Raw genomic sequence first — 15,406 nt, 5'->3', positions numbered from 1 at the left:
CATTATGGCCATATTTGGGCTCTATTACATATTTGGTATTTACCTGTATTGATTTAAATAGTCTTACACAAGCACCTATAGACCTCACAGTATTATATAACTGCTTGTTATACTGTAGTATTATGGCTAGGCCATTTTCTGGTTATAATTATGGATTCCATTGTGGTCTGTTACTGTTTTTAAATTCGAACCTCTTATTCCCGCCTACAGGACTTCTCCAGAGCAGCACCAATCCTCTGGAACGCGCTACCCCAAACTATCTGGACAATCCATGACACACAAAACTTCAGGCGTGCTCTAAAAACGCACCTCTTCAGGGAGGCATATCGTCGGGAGTCAAGCTGAAAACTGTATTAACACTCTGCAATCCACTGTCTGATGTCTAAAGACATTATGATTTAAGGCTATACAGCTCCAATGTTGGAAGACGTCCGTCGGGGTTCTCTTACTGTATATTGCCAGCCTCTCTGCTGTCGGAGCCTATCCAACATGTCACCTCATGCAGTACTGGCTTTAGCCAGCATATAACGCTGCTGTACAACAGCAGAAAAAGAGTAAGCCCCCTAGGAAAACCAGGATACAAATTGGATTGGAAAGGGTTAAAGTATTAAAGCCCTCAGATGCATAAAGGCTGACAATTACAACAGTGTGGCCCCTAAGCACAATGTGACATGGAGCCCTACTCCGTAAGGATGACCATCAGTAGCAAGTAAGGAAATGATGATCGCTTTGATTTTCATTCTATCTGCTGTGTATTTTTCTCTGTTCCTGTTCTCCTTGGCGTTCTGTATTCAGTTGTCCACTACCATTAAGGGTCTTTTTAGACGATAATTGCCCTTTCACCTAGGAGTGATAATCGTTTAGTGAATGGTGGCCAAGTGCGCTGGAAATCTCTTCTGGTCGCTCGCCTCATTCAATTAACAGGCAGATTAACGACTTCCTGTTTATACAGGCAAATTGTCATTCCGTTTTTATGCCTGTCTAAAGTGAATGAAGAACAATAAGCAAACAAATATCGTTTGTTATTCAGCTGCTGGCAGCTTTTACACTGAATGATTATTGCTCAGTTTCCCTCGATCCAGCAATAATCTGAACTGATTGAAGTCTCTTTAATAGTGGGACTAGACACTTTTAGCTGGTGTGCAATTCAGCCTGCTAAAGTGGTAGTTACACCTCTAGTCTGAGTGTGTACTAGCCCCGCTGGGTGAGAAGGTACGTTGCCCTACATCTCTTGAGCCGCTTGTAGTTATGCCCTTACCTGATGCCTAGTAGGTCTTGGGCCTCATGCACACAGATCCAGTTCCATATGATATGAGTCTGTAATATGACTTCTTTAATGGTCTCAGATAAATGAAAGATGGAATCTGATTGGTAGTTATGGGCATCTGCTTCATTTTTGTCTTGCATTAGCTAAATCTCCACCATTGTTTGGATCCAACCCATTAACATCAATAATTGATATTATCACATAGGAATAAAAAGATGTATGTAAAATGTAAAAGATGTTGTAATAATTCTGTAAAGTTGAACTATTGTCTCTATATATTTTATGTAATTTATTCATCTATTTTACAATGTTTCTGCTATACAATATCATCCACACAGGTCTATTAAAGACACTCATCTTCAACATGGGACTGTGAATAAAATGGTTGTGTAGAAGCCTTTGAGAGACTTTGGATGATAGGCTATATCCTTGCAAACCAACATCCTGCTCCTTTTTCGGCCTCACATCATACACATGGCCTAGCTGTATGTAATTAGCTCTATAGCTGTGCACAAAGATCCAAGGAACTTGGGTTTTCTTTTCTCCCTTTGTGGTCATGCCATGCTCCATCAGCTACTATAAGTGGGATATATTCTTCTCAAGAAGCAACTTTTCCATGGGAGAAGACTTTGTGACCTTATAGCTACTGGCACAATTTTGTCTGTTGGAATTGTGTGGAATTATACTGAAAGAAACCAATGTACAATTTAGTCTGCATATGAAATTAGAGGTATATGGAGATATAATAAGGCTCCATGCATCTGTATAGGTGCTCTGTTACAGCTGCATACATGGACATGTGCATGAAGCCTTAGATGGCCACTTGATTGGCCAACAGCTATTCCTCCCAAACCTCAACAAACATGCATGCTCTTCTTGGCATGTGTTATCAATGCGAAGAGGGGAATAAGCCACTGTCAGACACCTCTGGTGGTGGCCTATCTCCCATGAAAAAAATGGATCAGGCGTGCTAAAATACAACATGCCTGATCCTTCATTTCCACCAACATAAGCATTTGGGGGGAGATTCAGGACAACACCATATGTATTAGATGGTTGATCAATCCTGCCAAAATTGGCGGATTCAGACAACATTCATCTAATGTGACCACTTTAAGATTGTTGAGAACTCTAATAGGCTTGATAACTTTGTTGTATGCTCTATTGACAAGAGGTAAAACACATTGCACATTGTAAGTTCGAGGTGGGGGAAACCACAGACCCTGGTCTTTACTGCTCATGTCAAGTGGTACCATTTTCTACACCATAGCGAAAAATAGCCATGGCATGGAAGAGAAAGGGAGGAAGTGGAGCTACACTGATGAAGATCCAAGGAGGAGATTGGTGGAGTAATTGTTCCAATATATGGTTCAACAAGTTCAACATATGGGTGCAACAAGTTCCAGGTGCTGCCAAATCAGCAACTGTGCAACCTACATAGGTTGGCCAATGAAATAATGGTTAGAGAAGAAAAAACGCTGATCAAGTGTCCAGTGATAGGTTTTCTAAAAGAGGTTGCGCCACTCGATCAGCGGCTTTTTCTTCTCTACACCACAGCAAATCATCTCTGAACTTCAGGAATCAGGACGTCACCCAGCACCTGACCATGGAAGACTTGAATAAAATGCTGTTCCTGCTCCGTTAGGTGCTGGCACTTCTAGGGATAATGTGAAGAATATATAAGAGTACACTGACCAATAATCGTGGGGCAGCGACAGAAACTTATCATGAGTCAAGCTGACACATATACAGCACTGGACAACACTCATGAAAGCACTGTGGCTAACTGTATTATTTTGGAAGCATTATGATTTGCTTATGGGGAAAATGTAGGCTTACGAAAGAAGGGGGTATACAAAAAAACTTGACAGTAGGCATTTCTGTCTGTTGTGAGGAAGGAGATGTGTCGTCTTTGGTTTCAGAATGTTGCAGTGTATGCAAGAAAGTGATGCTGATGCAACGATGACCTATACCCAAGCCATAATCCAGCCATATGTAAATCTGTCTCTTTCTATTTGACTGTGTTTTCGGTTCTTTAATACGTCTATGCAAAAAAGAAGATTTTGTTATAAAGCCAACTTGCAAGCTGAGTCAGGATCTTCACATATAGTGTGCTGTGTTTTTTTGCTGGCAGCATTGACATATTGGCAGGCCTCGCTTTTTGTAAATGCTGCACAGGCTTAGATTTATAGTTCAGTATTTGTGTATCACCCAGCCCTTGGCGTCAAAAAATTTTGCTTACTAGGGCACATTATACAGGACAGTAGTTGAAGGCCAGGCTTTGTTCATATGTGCGCCCTACAGGCTTGACTACACAATGTGCTCATTCACGGGGAGTTGGTCAGTCAATCGATCTTGCAGCTAAATGCAGAGAAACAAAAACGCAAATCCTCCGGTGGCTCAGTAAAATTGATTGGCAGCAAAGTAACTATTTTAGTATGCTTCCAGGGGAGAATATGGTACCCTTTCCATGCGGGATCCATGCTTACAACTTTGCTATGTGCATGGACTCTGGATATCAAGCTCAAACTAAGGTCTTCGACACACCAGTCTGCTTCACGGACAGGACCCAGACCCATTGTTGCCTATGTGGCTATGCACACTAAATTTTTTTTCACCTGTGCCGATAGTCCACGTGAAGAAACTTATTGCATGCTCTATTCTTGTCCGTATCACAGACAAGAATTAGGACATGCAAATGCATGTCAATGTGTAGATCATACATATATCAAACAGCACACAGACATGAGTCCAATGTAAGTTGTGCCCAAACTTCTATGGTGCAACTTGCATACACAGTAAATGTTTGTCCGGCCTTAGTTGTCCTCTTGTGTGATGTCTATTTTATGCCCTATTCATTGTTTTAGGAGATCTACATGACAACCAGTTTAGCTGCCATTACTATACCTTTAATGGGTGTCAATCATCTTCCCTAGGGTGCCCAATAGCAAATCTGCTTAGGTATGATGCAATAAAAAAGAATGGATTGCAGAATAACTAGACAAATTTGCATTAAAGGGGTATTCTGGGCTTTTACTATTAATTACTTATCCTCAGGATAAGTCAGCAATAGATGATCGGCGAGGGCTTACCGCTCAGGATCTCCACTAATTAGCTGATCCTCCAGTCCAGTACAGTGGGCCAGATGTCATCTTCGATGGTCAGAAATAGAAGTGTAATAGATGGCTTCACTCCCCTTGAAATCAATGAAAGCGATGCCTCCTATTACACTTCCGGCTAATCATTGCGGTCAGAGCTGGAAGTGTGATTGGAAACATCCCTCCCACTGATTTTAATGGCACTGAAACCATCTATTACACTGACCACCAATTGCAATGTTGGCCCAGCTGCAATGATAGGGGGCTGGAGGATCAGCTGATCTTCGGGGATCCCGAGCGGTGGACCACCCGCAATCAACTGTTGATGACCAATCCTCAGGATAGGTCATCAATAGTAAAATCCCGGAATCCCCGTTTAAGAAGCTAGAGAAAAATGGGTGAAAACTCGTTTGGGTGATGTAACCCAAATCATATTGATTGTTACCCAGCTTTCTGTATAGGTATAAGGCAATGTTCACATTTGTGTCATCGCTCCATTTATAGCGGAAGCCATGACATTGCGCTGGATCCATTGCATAACAGAACTAAATGGCTCTTGATGGACACTATTGACTTATAATGTGGCCCGCCAGGATTCTGTTGAGCTTTTTCATTGTTTTGATCGCAAAATAAGTGATTCATGCTATTCTTGCTGTCAAAAGTGATGGAACTGCTGATGGAGCTTCCTAAAAGCCAGTGTGAACAGAGCCTTACAAGAGTAATTGTAACCTGCACAGAACATTAAAAATTAAAAAAAAACTTTTATGATAAAAGTTAGAAAGTAAAAAAAATAAATCTTCACACTTTACTAAAAAAGTGCTGTTCTAATTGTTCAATAAAGACTGAATGTACAATGAGAGAACTATGGTAATGTAGCATTCAAAACCACAAAGCACATTAGTGAGTGAATAAGCATGGTGTAAGCTATATACATGCCACACTCCGGTATAGTAGACCATAGGGGTCTCTCACTTGCCCTAATACATATCCTTGGAAAGTATTGCTGCATGCACATCATTTCTGACTTTAACTCTATATATCAATGCAATCTTTGATAGACTAATATACGGATGTATAAACCTTAATCCTGGTTTAAAGCCGCCCGTGGAGCTCTCCTTTAAAGAAGCAATTACAATTGGTCAAGATACACCATTCCTAATAATTCATGCAACTTCTGCAGCCGACGTTTCACTTACAAGGAGCTGATGTCGCTGGGGATGGTCTTTGGGATCCAGGAAGAACCGACACAAATGACTGATTCCTTGGTGCAGCTGCATGTGGATGGACATCTCACCGGTTTCTTAAATTGCACAGTGTTCTGTATACATCCAAGCAAAATAAAAATGAGCAGGGGTTCCTTAATAGTAAGCGCCATCATCCTGACCCCCCAGGCTGAGTGTATGTGTGTGCACTGTGGAGTAGTGAGGACAGAGGCTTGGGAAGACGCTGGCTGGCAGGCATTCCTTATTCTGACTGCACCATACTACACTGCACTTGCCTCCTGACATCAGCACTTCAGCTGCAGCTTCTATTTTTTTCCCTTCCCTCCAATGAATAATTTATTAAACACTCCATTCGGGTGAGTTTAAAAATAATCCCCAAGTAGCAAAGGTTCCTATTCTGTTTTAGCAGACTCGATCTTTCTTCAACATGAGAACAAATCAGGGAATGACCTTGCAAAGCCTCCGAAGGGTTGTGTGTGCTGTATGGACAAGTTCTCTTTAGTGATTGACACTTTATAATGACCCGAAGTGTCTGGGGATTGCATGACGGAAATCTTGCCATGACAGATATATCATAGTTATACGTGTTATTTTAGTATTTGGAGATCAGATTGGGTTTTGGTCAGTAAAGGAAGAGTTAATAGTCCAGGCCCTGGTATTGGGCCCCTGTATGGGTGTGGAAGGGGTGTCAGCCTTTGCACTGATATTATATTATATTATTTATAATGTACATAAAAAAGTATATGAATATCTGCCACATTCTGCACATAAAAATGCTCAAAAATATTGTAAAGGCATTTATTACATCACATTTTTATGTTTTAGAAAAGGCTATAATGGCACTGGTGCATCTTGTCTCCACCAGCAGAATGAGCGGAGACAAACTGCATGCCCACAACTTGTTATTGGCTGGGCACCAGAATAGGTGGAGGCAAAGTGCACGCCCTCAACTTCTGATTGGCTGGCTCGTAGCAACCACAACCCTTACCGCTGCAAACATAGCGGATGGCTGCCGGTGCCAGCGTCCCAAGTGGGGGAACAACAACAGCAGCTGCTGTCAGTCCTGCAGAAGCGGCCAGCCCAACGCCACAGTGGGGATCTAAGAACGAACAGCTGGCACTCCGGTCTTCGACATAGCCGACAAACAGAAGCACCACAGCGGCTTGCAGCTGTCTGTCAGTCCGATCCTCCAGTTGGGTCCTCGGCAGGGGCGTAACTATAGAGGGTGCAGGGGATGCGGTTGCATCCGGGCCCAGGAGCCTTAGGGGGCCCATAAGGCCTCTCTTCTCCATATAGGGAGCCCAGTACTATGAATAAAGCATTATAGTTCAGGGCCCTGTTACAGGTTTTGCATTGGGGCCTCTGTGCAGCATGGTTTAGGTATGGGTATGGGTACAGATACAGATAGGGGGGGGCAGCTCACCTTTTGCATCACGGTCCCTGAGCCTTTAGTTACGCCCCTGGTCCTCGGCATAGCCGGCCAGCACAAGCAAGCGCCAGAGCACCTTGGAGCTTGTGGGACCTGACATGTTGTGTGCAGGGAGCAGCCAATCTACTGCTTGGGGGCGTCACCTGCCCCTTCCCTGTCACTGAGGCAGGCCAACCCAGTTCTTCACCCCTAGTTCTGGTGGAGACAAGATGTACCAGTACTGGCTATAATAATGAAATGCTTTATTTAGCCGGCTTTGAGCAGAGACATTAAAGGCTCGTCCATACATAGCATATTTGTGCAGCATATTAAACATGCAAATGTTGTGTGATTAATGAATACAACCCTTTAATGTTCCCATGAGCATATTTTTTCACGTGATGTGCGATCATATGAAAACATTTGTGACATGACCTATCTTGGTACGCAACTACAAGCAGATCCATTGAACTCAATGGGCATGCGTAAATGCACATGATATATGCAGAAAGCCTGTATATTTGCTGCGCATATATGCACAAGTTTAATGTGATTTTGTTCACAAGGAGGTAGAATCTGCAACAAATTCACATTAAAAAATCTTGCATATATTCTCGGATTGTAGGTGTAGTTTTTTGCATTTGTCCTGGATTTTGGTGTGGATTTGACGCAGATCTTGAACTCCCATTGATTTCAATGGTAAAAACCAATCGCGTTTTAGAAGTAGCATGTCACTTTTTTTGTGTGACACAGATTTTAAATCTGCATCAAGAAAAAAGCCTTCAATGGGATGCGTATTGTAAGCTTGGATCTGCCCCTAAGGGTACGTTTACAGATAGCAGAAATGGGGCACATTTTCCGCAGCAGAAAAACCGCACCACATTCCGCAGCAATTTCTGCATTAAGAGCTTAAACAGACGACCATATGTGCAAATACACTCCATTGCGGCGCATATTGGCGTATGAATACAGTAAAAGTCTTCCTCATTATGGCTGTTCATGGCGCTATTACAGGAGAGTTAGCAGCAACCACTAGAGTTTGCGTTTTCCCAATAATTGCCAGGTCTGAACTTGCAAGGGCAGCTTGATAATTAGCTCTACAGGCCCTTTTACACGGTTTGATAGTCGTTTGAACTACTGGACTAGTGTTGACATCACCGCTAAGGTCGTTAGCGCTTGTGCAGTGCATTCAAACTGAAAGATCTGCCGGCGGCTCGCTGGCTTCTCGTCAGCTTCTCGCTACCCTTTCAGTGCTTCCTATGGGAAGCACTGTGTGGGGAGCTTTCAGGCAGCACAAGAAGCCAGTGAGTGAAGAAGGTTTTTTAAGTTGACAGAAAAGTCAGATTAAGCAACCACTAACGACATGTGAGCGATAGTTTCACTTTTACACATAACAATTATCGCTCACTTTCAGCTATTTGGACGAATTTTGATAATCGTTGCGTGTAAAAGGGTCTTAACTCTCTAGCGTCTGCAGCGCTGCGTAATGGGGCCCATAAGGGGGCGATGACCTCCCACAGAGATCTTTCCTGTTGTCTCAGAGAGCAATCAGGAGGTAGTAAATAATCAAGGATGCCGTGAAGGAAATTCCTTGGTATGTGCTGCAGCTTGATTTTTATGAAGAAGATAACAATAACAACTATGTTGTGGTATGAAAAGAAAAGTTCACAAATAACAAAAGAAGTTATGATTGTCCAAAAACAAGGAGATCTACTTCTTTTGTGCAGGCATTTTCACCAAGGGCCACGTCAGCATTATATTTGCCTTCAAAAAGTCGATGGTAATTGTAAGACTGTATAAATGTAACTACTCCTTAACGTATTGTGAGACCCCATATCACACACATCCTCATCCACCGATCATATTCTGAAAATAACAACAAAATAAAATGCAAGCACAACCAATCAAATGGATACTTAAAATGTGATTCAACCAGTTATTTAGGACCAATAGATAATAGCCAGTGTCTTCCGCCTCCTTAGTACCGAGCTTCCTATCTTGGAGGGTGGTAGGGCGCCCGGGTGGGGCTGTCAGAGCTGTGTCACCACCTGTGAGTTGCTGAACATAGCGGCTTGGAGGTGGGCTCTGGAGCTCAGAATCCAAGGTGGCACCGGTGCTGGCGCTGCCCCCTCTGACAAACGCTGGCTTCGTCCTCTGGGAAAAATGGAAAGCCGCTTCTTGTGTCTGGACCTTGTAGGCCACATAAAATGACGTGAGCATTGAGTTTGACACATGATGTAGAGGCATAAATATAGACAACTAAGGCCTCGCTAACACCTGTGTGAGCCCTCCGATGTGATTTTGCAGCATCCAAGGAGCGGGCCCTCAGCTGAGGGGATGGCGGGGTAGATAAGGATTTTGTCATGGGTGGCTCTCCATCTCGTCTCCTGAGGGTAGCTCGGGACCCAACCAAGTCACTGCTGTGGAAGGTCACAGGGTAAAAATAACCAGGAGTTACCTTAAAGTTTTTTGTCACTCGTGACGTCACCGTTCCATCCTCTGCGGTGGATCTTGATGGTGAAATAACAGTCCACACACAGGGATACATTCTGCACAAACCGGGAATGATTGGTAGTCTCCGTTTACTATAACCTCAGTAAATTCTAACTTACAACAGTAGTTTGGCATGGGTACAAGTCAAGGTGGTGTGACAAGGAGGACTCTCAGGCAATAATCCACAGTCTTACGCCTCCCTCACACAGGCGTTTGCAGAAACGCAGCATTTTTCAACGCTGCGTTTACTGCTGTTTCAGCCTGGTCTCAGCAGCGTTGGCATGCATTATGCCATCATTTTGGCTGCGTTTTTAGCACAGCTGAAAATGCAGCCAAGAATGTTGAGAAAAAAAAAACAATCCATGCTCACCTAGCATGTGCCATCGTTGGGCCCCGCCGGTGTTCTTCGTAGTTCTGAGCTGGCTGCTGGGCACTTGTTAAAACAACAGAGCATCTTTTGCTAGTGAAGGGGTTTGAGAACCCTGCCTTCAGCAACAGATTGTTCTGATTGGCTTAGTCAGCTGAGTGACAGCTGGCTCAGCCAACCAGAGCAATAGCTCACTGAGAGGCAGGGATTTCAATCCCCGTCACTAGCAATAGATGCTTTGCCGACTTGACAAGTGCCCATCAGCTTGCCCAGAGCTATGGTGAACACCGGCAGGAACAGTGACAGCACCTGCTAGGTGTGTATGGAGTTTTTTTTTTCCTCAGTTAGTGTTGCTAGCGCATTTAGCACTGCCAAAAACGTGGTACCAAGTTGTGCCACATTTTCGGCAGCGCTGAAACCACTGCTCATTCATTTTAATGTGTGACACAGCTGCAAACGACCAAAGATAGAACATGCATTGCTGTCAAAGCGCAACGTTGAAGACGCTGCATTTTGGCGCTTGTGTGAGCAGCCCCATTGAAATGAATGAGAGCGTTGTACAGCGTTCAGCGCAACGCTGAAAAGGCAGCGCTAAACGATGTGCAAAAATGTAGGTGGGAGGGAGGCCTTAGTTATCTGTGTGATCCTGCTCCTGGCGACTGCCTCTCCTTCTCTCTACCGGTCCACACTCACGCTTCTTGTGCCTATCTCTTGCCAAGCAACGGTCCTCCTCTCACTCAGCACTTTGAGACCTTTCACTCCCTCCTCAGCCCCAAGGAACAGGCCCCTGCGACAGACCTGACTGCTGGAGAACTAGCTGACTATTTCAAAGAAAAAATCGACCACATTCGAAAAGAAATCTCTGAAAGCTGCATGGTTAGCCCTGATCCCAGTTTCATCAGCACTGCACCCAGCACCTACTCACTATCTATACTAGAACCAACGACAGAGGAAGAGGTCTCCAGGCTCCTTTCCGTTGCCCGCCCCACCACCTGCGCTAGCGACCCTCTCCCCTCTCACCTCCTTTCCCCAGCTCTCATTACTCACCTCACTACAATCTGCAACCTCTCCCTAACCTCTGGCACTTTTCCCTCCTCATTAAAACACTCCATTACATCCCCTCTGCTTAAAAAACCAACCCTGGACCCGACTGATGCTGCCAACTACCGACCCGTCTCAAACCTCCCCTTTATATCCAAATTACTGGAACGCCTGTTCTACTCCCGCCTTACTCGCTTTCTCTCTGACAACTCGCTCCTCGACCCCCTCCAGTCTGGTTTCCGCTCTTTACACTCGACCGAAACTGCCCTTACAAAAGTAACAAATACCTGATGACTGCAAAGTCGAGAGGTGATTACTCCCTACTAATCCTCCTTGACCTGTCTGCTGCATTTGACACTGTCGACCATAATCTCCTTCTCACTATGCTCCATTCTATTGGTCTAAAGGATACTGCTCTCTCCTGGTTCTCTTCCTACCTCTCTGACCGCTCTTTCAGTGTTTCCTTTGCTGGTTCTTTCTCTGCTCCACTTCCTCTCGCTGTTGGGGTACCCCAGGGCTCGGTCCTTGGTCCCCTACTTTTCTCTATCTATACTGCCCCAATTGGACAAACCATCCACAAATTTGGCCTCCAATACCATCTCTACGCTGATGACACCCAACTATACACCTCCTCTCGTGAGATCTCTGGACCATTCCTCTAAAATATCACCGACTGTCTGTCCGCTGTCTCTAACACTATGTCCTCCCTTTTTCTCAAACTAAACCTCTCTAAAACTGACCTCCTTGTCTTTCCGCCTTCTAACCGACCTCCCCTCAACATCTCCATTTCAGTGTCTGGCACCATCATAACCCCCAGACGGCATGCCCGATGCCTTGGGGTCACACTGGACTCTGACCTCTCCTTTGCCCCCAATATCCAATCTCTGGCCCAAACATGCCACATGCACCTCAGAAATATTCTTAAAATATGTCCGTTCCTAACCACGGACACGCTAAAGACGCTCGTGGTTGCCCTCATCCACTCCCGGCTTGACTACTGCAACTCGCTACTCAATGGCCTCCCCCGCACTAGACCCGCTCCACTTCAATCCATACTAAATGCAGCAGCTAGACTCATTTTTCTATCCAGTCGTTATTCAGACGCCTCTGCATTATGCCAGTCCCTGCATTGGCTGCCCATCCACTGCAGAACTAAATTTAAACTCCTCTACCTCACTCACAAAGCTCTGCATGGCGCTGCACCACCATACATCGCCTCCCTACTGTCAGTACACCACCCAGCCCGCTCACTCCGATCAGCTAACACACTCAGACTAAACACCCCTGTAATACGAACCTCACATGCTCGCCTACAGGACTTCACCAGAGCAGCACCTATCCTCTGGAATGCACTACCCGAAGGCATCCGGACAATTCCCGATGCACGAAATTTCAGACGTGCCTTAAAAACGCACCTCTTCAGGGAAGCATACCAAATCTCCTGACCTAGTCCCTTGCCCTCCCTATGGTGCCTCACCCTGTTTCCCTTCTAATAAATGATCTGTACATGAAATTTCCTATTGCCTGTGTTCCCCAACCCCTGCACCTCCTGTACCACCCTCAACCCATTTGTGTCTAACCCAATGTATCTCACATTGTAATTGTTGTATTGTTTTGCATTTATCCATGTCTGAAAGTGCTGCGGAATAAGTTGGCGCTATACAAATAAAGATTATTATTATTATTAGTACTGGCATATCCTGGGTAAACGGGTCCTAGGCCAAGCATAAGGGAATTGCCCAGCTTCCTCTATTCTCCACACACAGACCAATCAATTGTCTGTGAGGTTCACTCACTTGCAGAGTGACTAGTTGTTTATTGTAAGCCGAATAGAAGACCCTCTCCCTAGAAGGCCCACCCTAGAAGACTATACCTTTCAAACACATATATATATAACACAGTCACATGACACACAACATGATACATTTCCCAGACATAACCCAGACATTAACCCATTCAGTGCTGCAGAGGTGCAATACACATAGCAAATGCACACTACACATAAAACACTGACAAGACCATGGCACAAGACAGACATATAACATTATGAAGGGGCCTCACTAACTCTGGGCCACTATAGTTTTCATTGGTGAACTTCATTGTAGAAGCAGAACATTGAAAATACCGGAACCGTGCTGGATCCAAACAGTGCAAGACAAACCCCATTAACTAGAATGGGGTCTGTCCAGCTTGTGGCATGTCGACCCAAATTTTCCTAGCTGAAATAGCACAGCATGTTACACTATTTCATCAGGTCTACCTCATTGCCTTCCTCTGGATCAACATGGGGGGTGGAAACAGGCTGAACTGGATGGACATTTCCTTTTTTTCAGCCTAACATACTATGTTAGTGATTTCATGTTAGGTCTATGCCGAACTGAGCCTCTAGTGCAGATGTGAATACGCCATATAGCACTTGCTGTCCGGAAGCTGATAAAGTACCAATATTGATAATGGCATTTAATAGAAATATCCTTACTCCAACACTGTCCTCATCCTTATTGATTAGCAGGAAGAGCACTGTGGCCAGAAATGTACTAAGATCAAAATTTATTGTTATGTTTTCCCATGATTCCAGGCACTCAGGGCACTACTGAAGGTGAATCTGTGTCACAGACAGGACACAAAACTATCTGTCTGTGTTTTAAATATGTTTTTATTTTCAGATCATAGATTTTTTTTAATTCTATTTTCTGTACATGATTATGGGGGAAGGGGGGGGGGCATCTTACCTGAGCTCCTTTTAATAGCATACATAGTTATGCTATAAACTGATTGGCTTCTATTGGTGGGTATTGTAGGCATGCTCTGTGGCCTGTGCAGAGGTCATCCCACAGGGAGGGGGAGGAGGTAAACTATGACCATTACCCATTGTGAATTGTGGATCCGGTGTTATTTACACTGAATGCCTATAAACGGTGAAATATTTTTGTCAGACTAGGTCAGCAGCCAACACTTGGTAATTACAATGAATTATTAGATTGGAGCTCAGTTTTAGGGTGAATCCATATTAGAATGGGAAAATCGAGTGATCTGATCAACTTCTAAAGAGTCCTGATCATCAGTGCTAGACTAGCCGAGGCAAGGATTTTATACACTGCCAACCTTGTGGGGTTTTCTCATGCAACAATGTCAAGGATATAATGAGAATGATGAGATTAAGGAAAAACATGCAGCGAATGGGGATCCTGTGGATGCAAATTAGTCATCGACAAAAGGGTTCAGAAGAGAGCGTCAAGAATCGTTCTGGTGAACAGGCAGTGCACAGTCAAGCAAATTTCAGCTCATTGTTTTTCATCACAAATCGGCTATAGCAGCAGACGAACAGTTCCAGCACCATTCCTAAGAGAAAAAGAAGGCAAAACTCCAGTAGGCAAAAAAGCACAAAAATTAGATCACTGAGAAGTGGAAAAAACATCACCTGATCAGATAAATCCAGATTTCTATTACACCCTGCTGATGAGCGGGTCAGAAATTAGCATAAACAGCATGAATTGATGAACCGTTCATGTCAGGTGTCAGCAGTTCAGGCCGATGAAAATGGAGTTATGGTGGGAAATGTTCTCTTGAGAGACTCTGGGTCCAGTATAACTGCACAACAATTCCAACACCTAGCAGAATATATGCCGTTACAAAATGCTGCAGTTCTGAAGGCCAAAGTAGGTCAAACGTGCTACAAGATGGGGCTCTCCAACAAGGTGGTCATTCAGTGTATGTTTTGCTTATATGTATTACTTTTCATTGTAATCCTGCCTGCGATGATACTGAGATAGCTACTGAAAAGTTTCCTCTACATAACAGGAAGTGTTAAACTATTATGAGGCTCAGTGGCCAGAGTGAAAACTGCAAGATTTCAAGATTTTTTTAAAGCATAAATTATGACATTGACACTTCAAAATAAAATCACCAAACATTCTTAAGAACATGTTGATTTCAAACAATTTGATGGACACCACTCACTTGACACATAGGGAGTGCCAGGAGTCGGACCTAATAGGATCCCATCCAAGTGAAGAGGGGGGAAAAAACGGTGATAGAGTCAGTAGGGCCATAGAACAATGCAGACTATCCAGGTTCTCTTTAAGCAATAGGTCATTTTTCTGTTGATGCATTCCCTTTAAGTATGGAAATCAGAATATGACTGCAGCTGATGTTATTGTTCTATTTGACCCTAATATTTTCAGGAAACCTTGATTTGCAATTTTAGTTGAAGTCATCAATTCAGACTTTAAAATCTCAGCATTTCTTTACTTTTCCTTGATTGATATTCCCCAGTAGCTCAAAAATTAAAGAGATATATCCTTACATCTATTACACATTACATTCTTCCCCTTATCAACTGATATTTGTAAAACTGGTAGGGGTCGGACAAAAGAGAATAGACAGGTAAAGCCAATGGATGGGAATTTCAGACTGGGCAGCAGCAAACCTTGCAGCAACCTTATCCTCATCATCATTCTCCTCCCACAGCAGCAATGCAAAACTGGATGTGAGCCACAGGCAAGCTGC

The 15,406-nt window shown here is 43.9% G+C and overlaps 1 protein-coding gene across 1 annotated transcript in view; it reads right to left on the bottom strand.

Annotated features, from left to right (window-relative positions):
• LGI2 (leucine rich repeat LGI family member 2) overlaps nt 1-5,766 on the bottom strand; it is a 39,880-nt gene extending 34,114 nt beyond the window's left edge. The window contains exon 1 of the mRNA XM_066574629.1: nt 5,562-5,766. Within this exon, the coding sequence (XP_066430726.1) occupies nt 5,562-5,743 (182 nt within the window). The 5' untranslated portion in view covers nt 5,744-5,766. The remainder of the gene's footprint in view (nt 1-5,561) is intronic.
• Between the last annotated feature and the right edge of the window lie 9,640 nt (nt 5,767-15,406).

The sequence above is a fragment of the Eleutherodactylus coqui genome, chromosome 7 (genome assembly GCF_035609145.1).
Source record: "Eleutherodactylus coqui strain aEleCoq1 chromosome 7, aEleCoq1.hap1, whole genome shotgun sequence".
Lineage (NCBI taxonomy): Eukaryota > Metazoa > Chordata > Amphibia > Anura > Eleutherodactylidae > Eleutherodactylus > Eleutherodactylus coqui.
The sequence above is the reverse complement of the archived record's forward strand: the minus strand, read 5'-3'. Positions and strand labels throughout refer to the sequence as shown.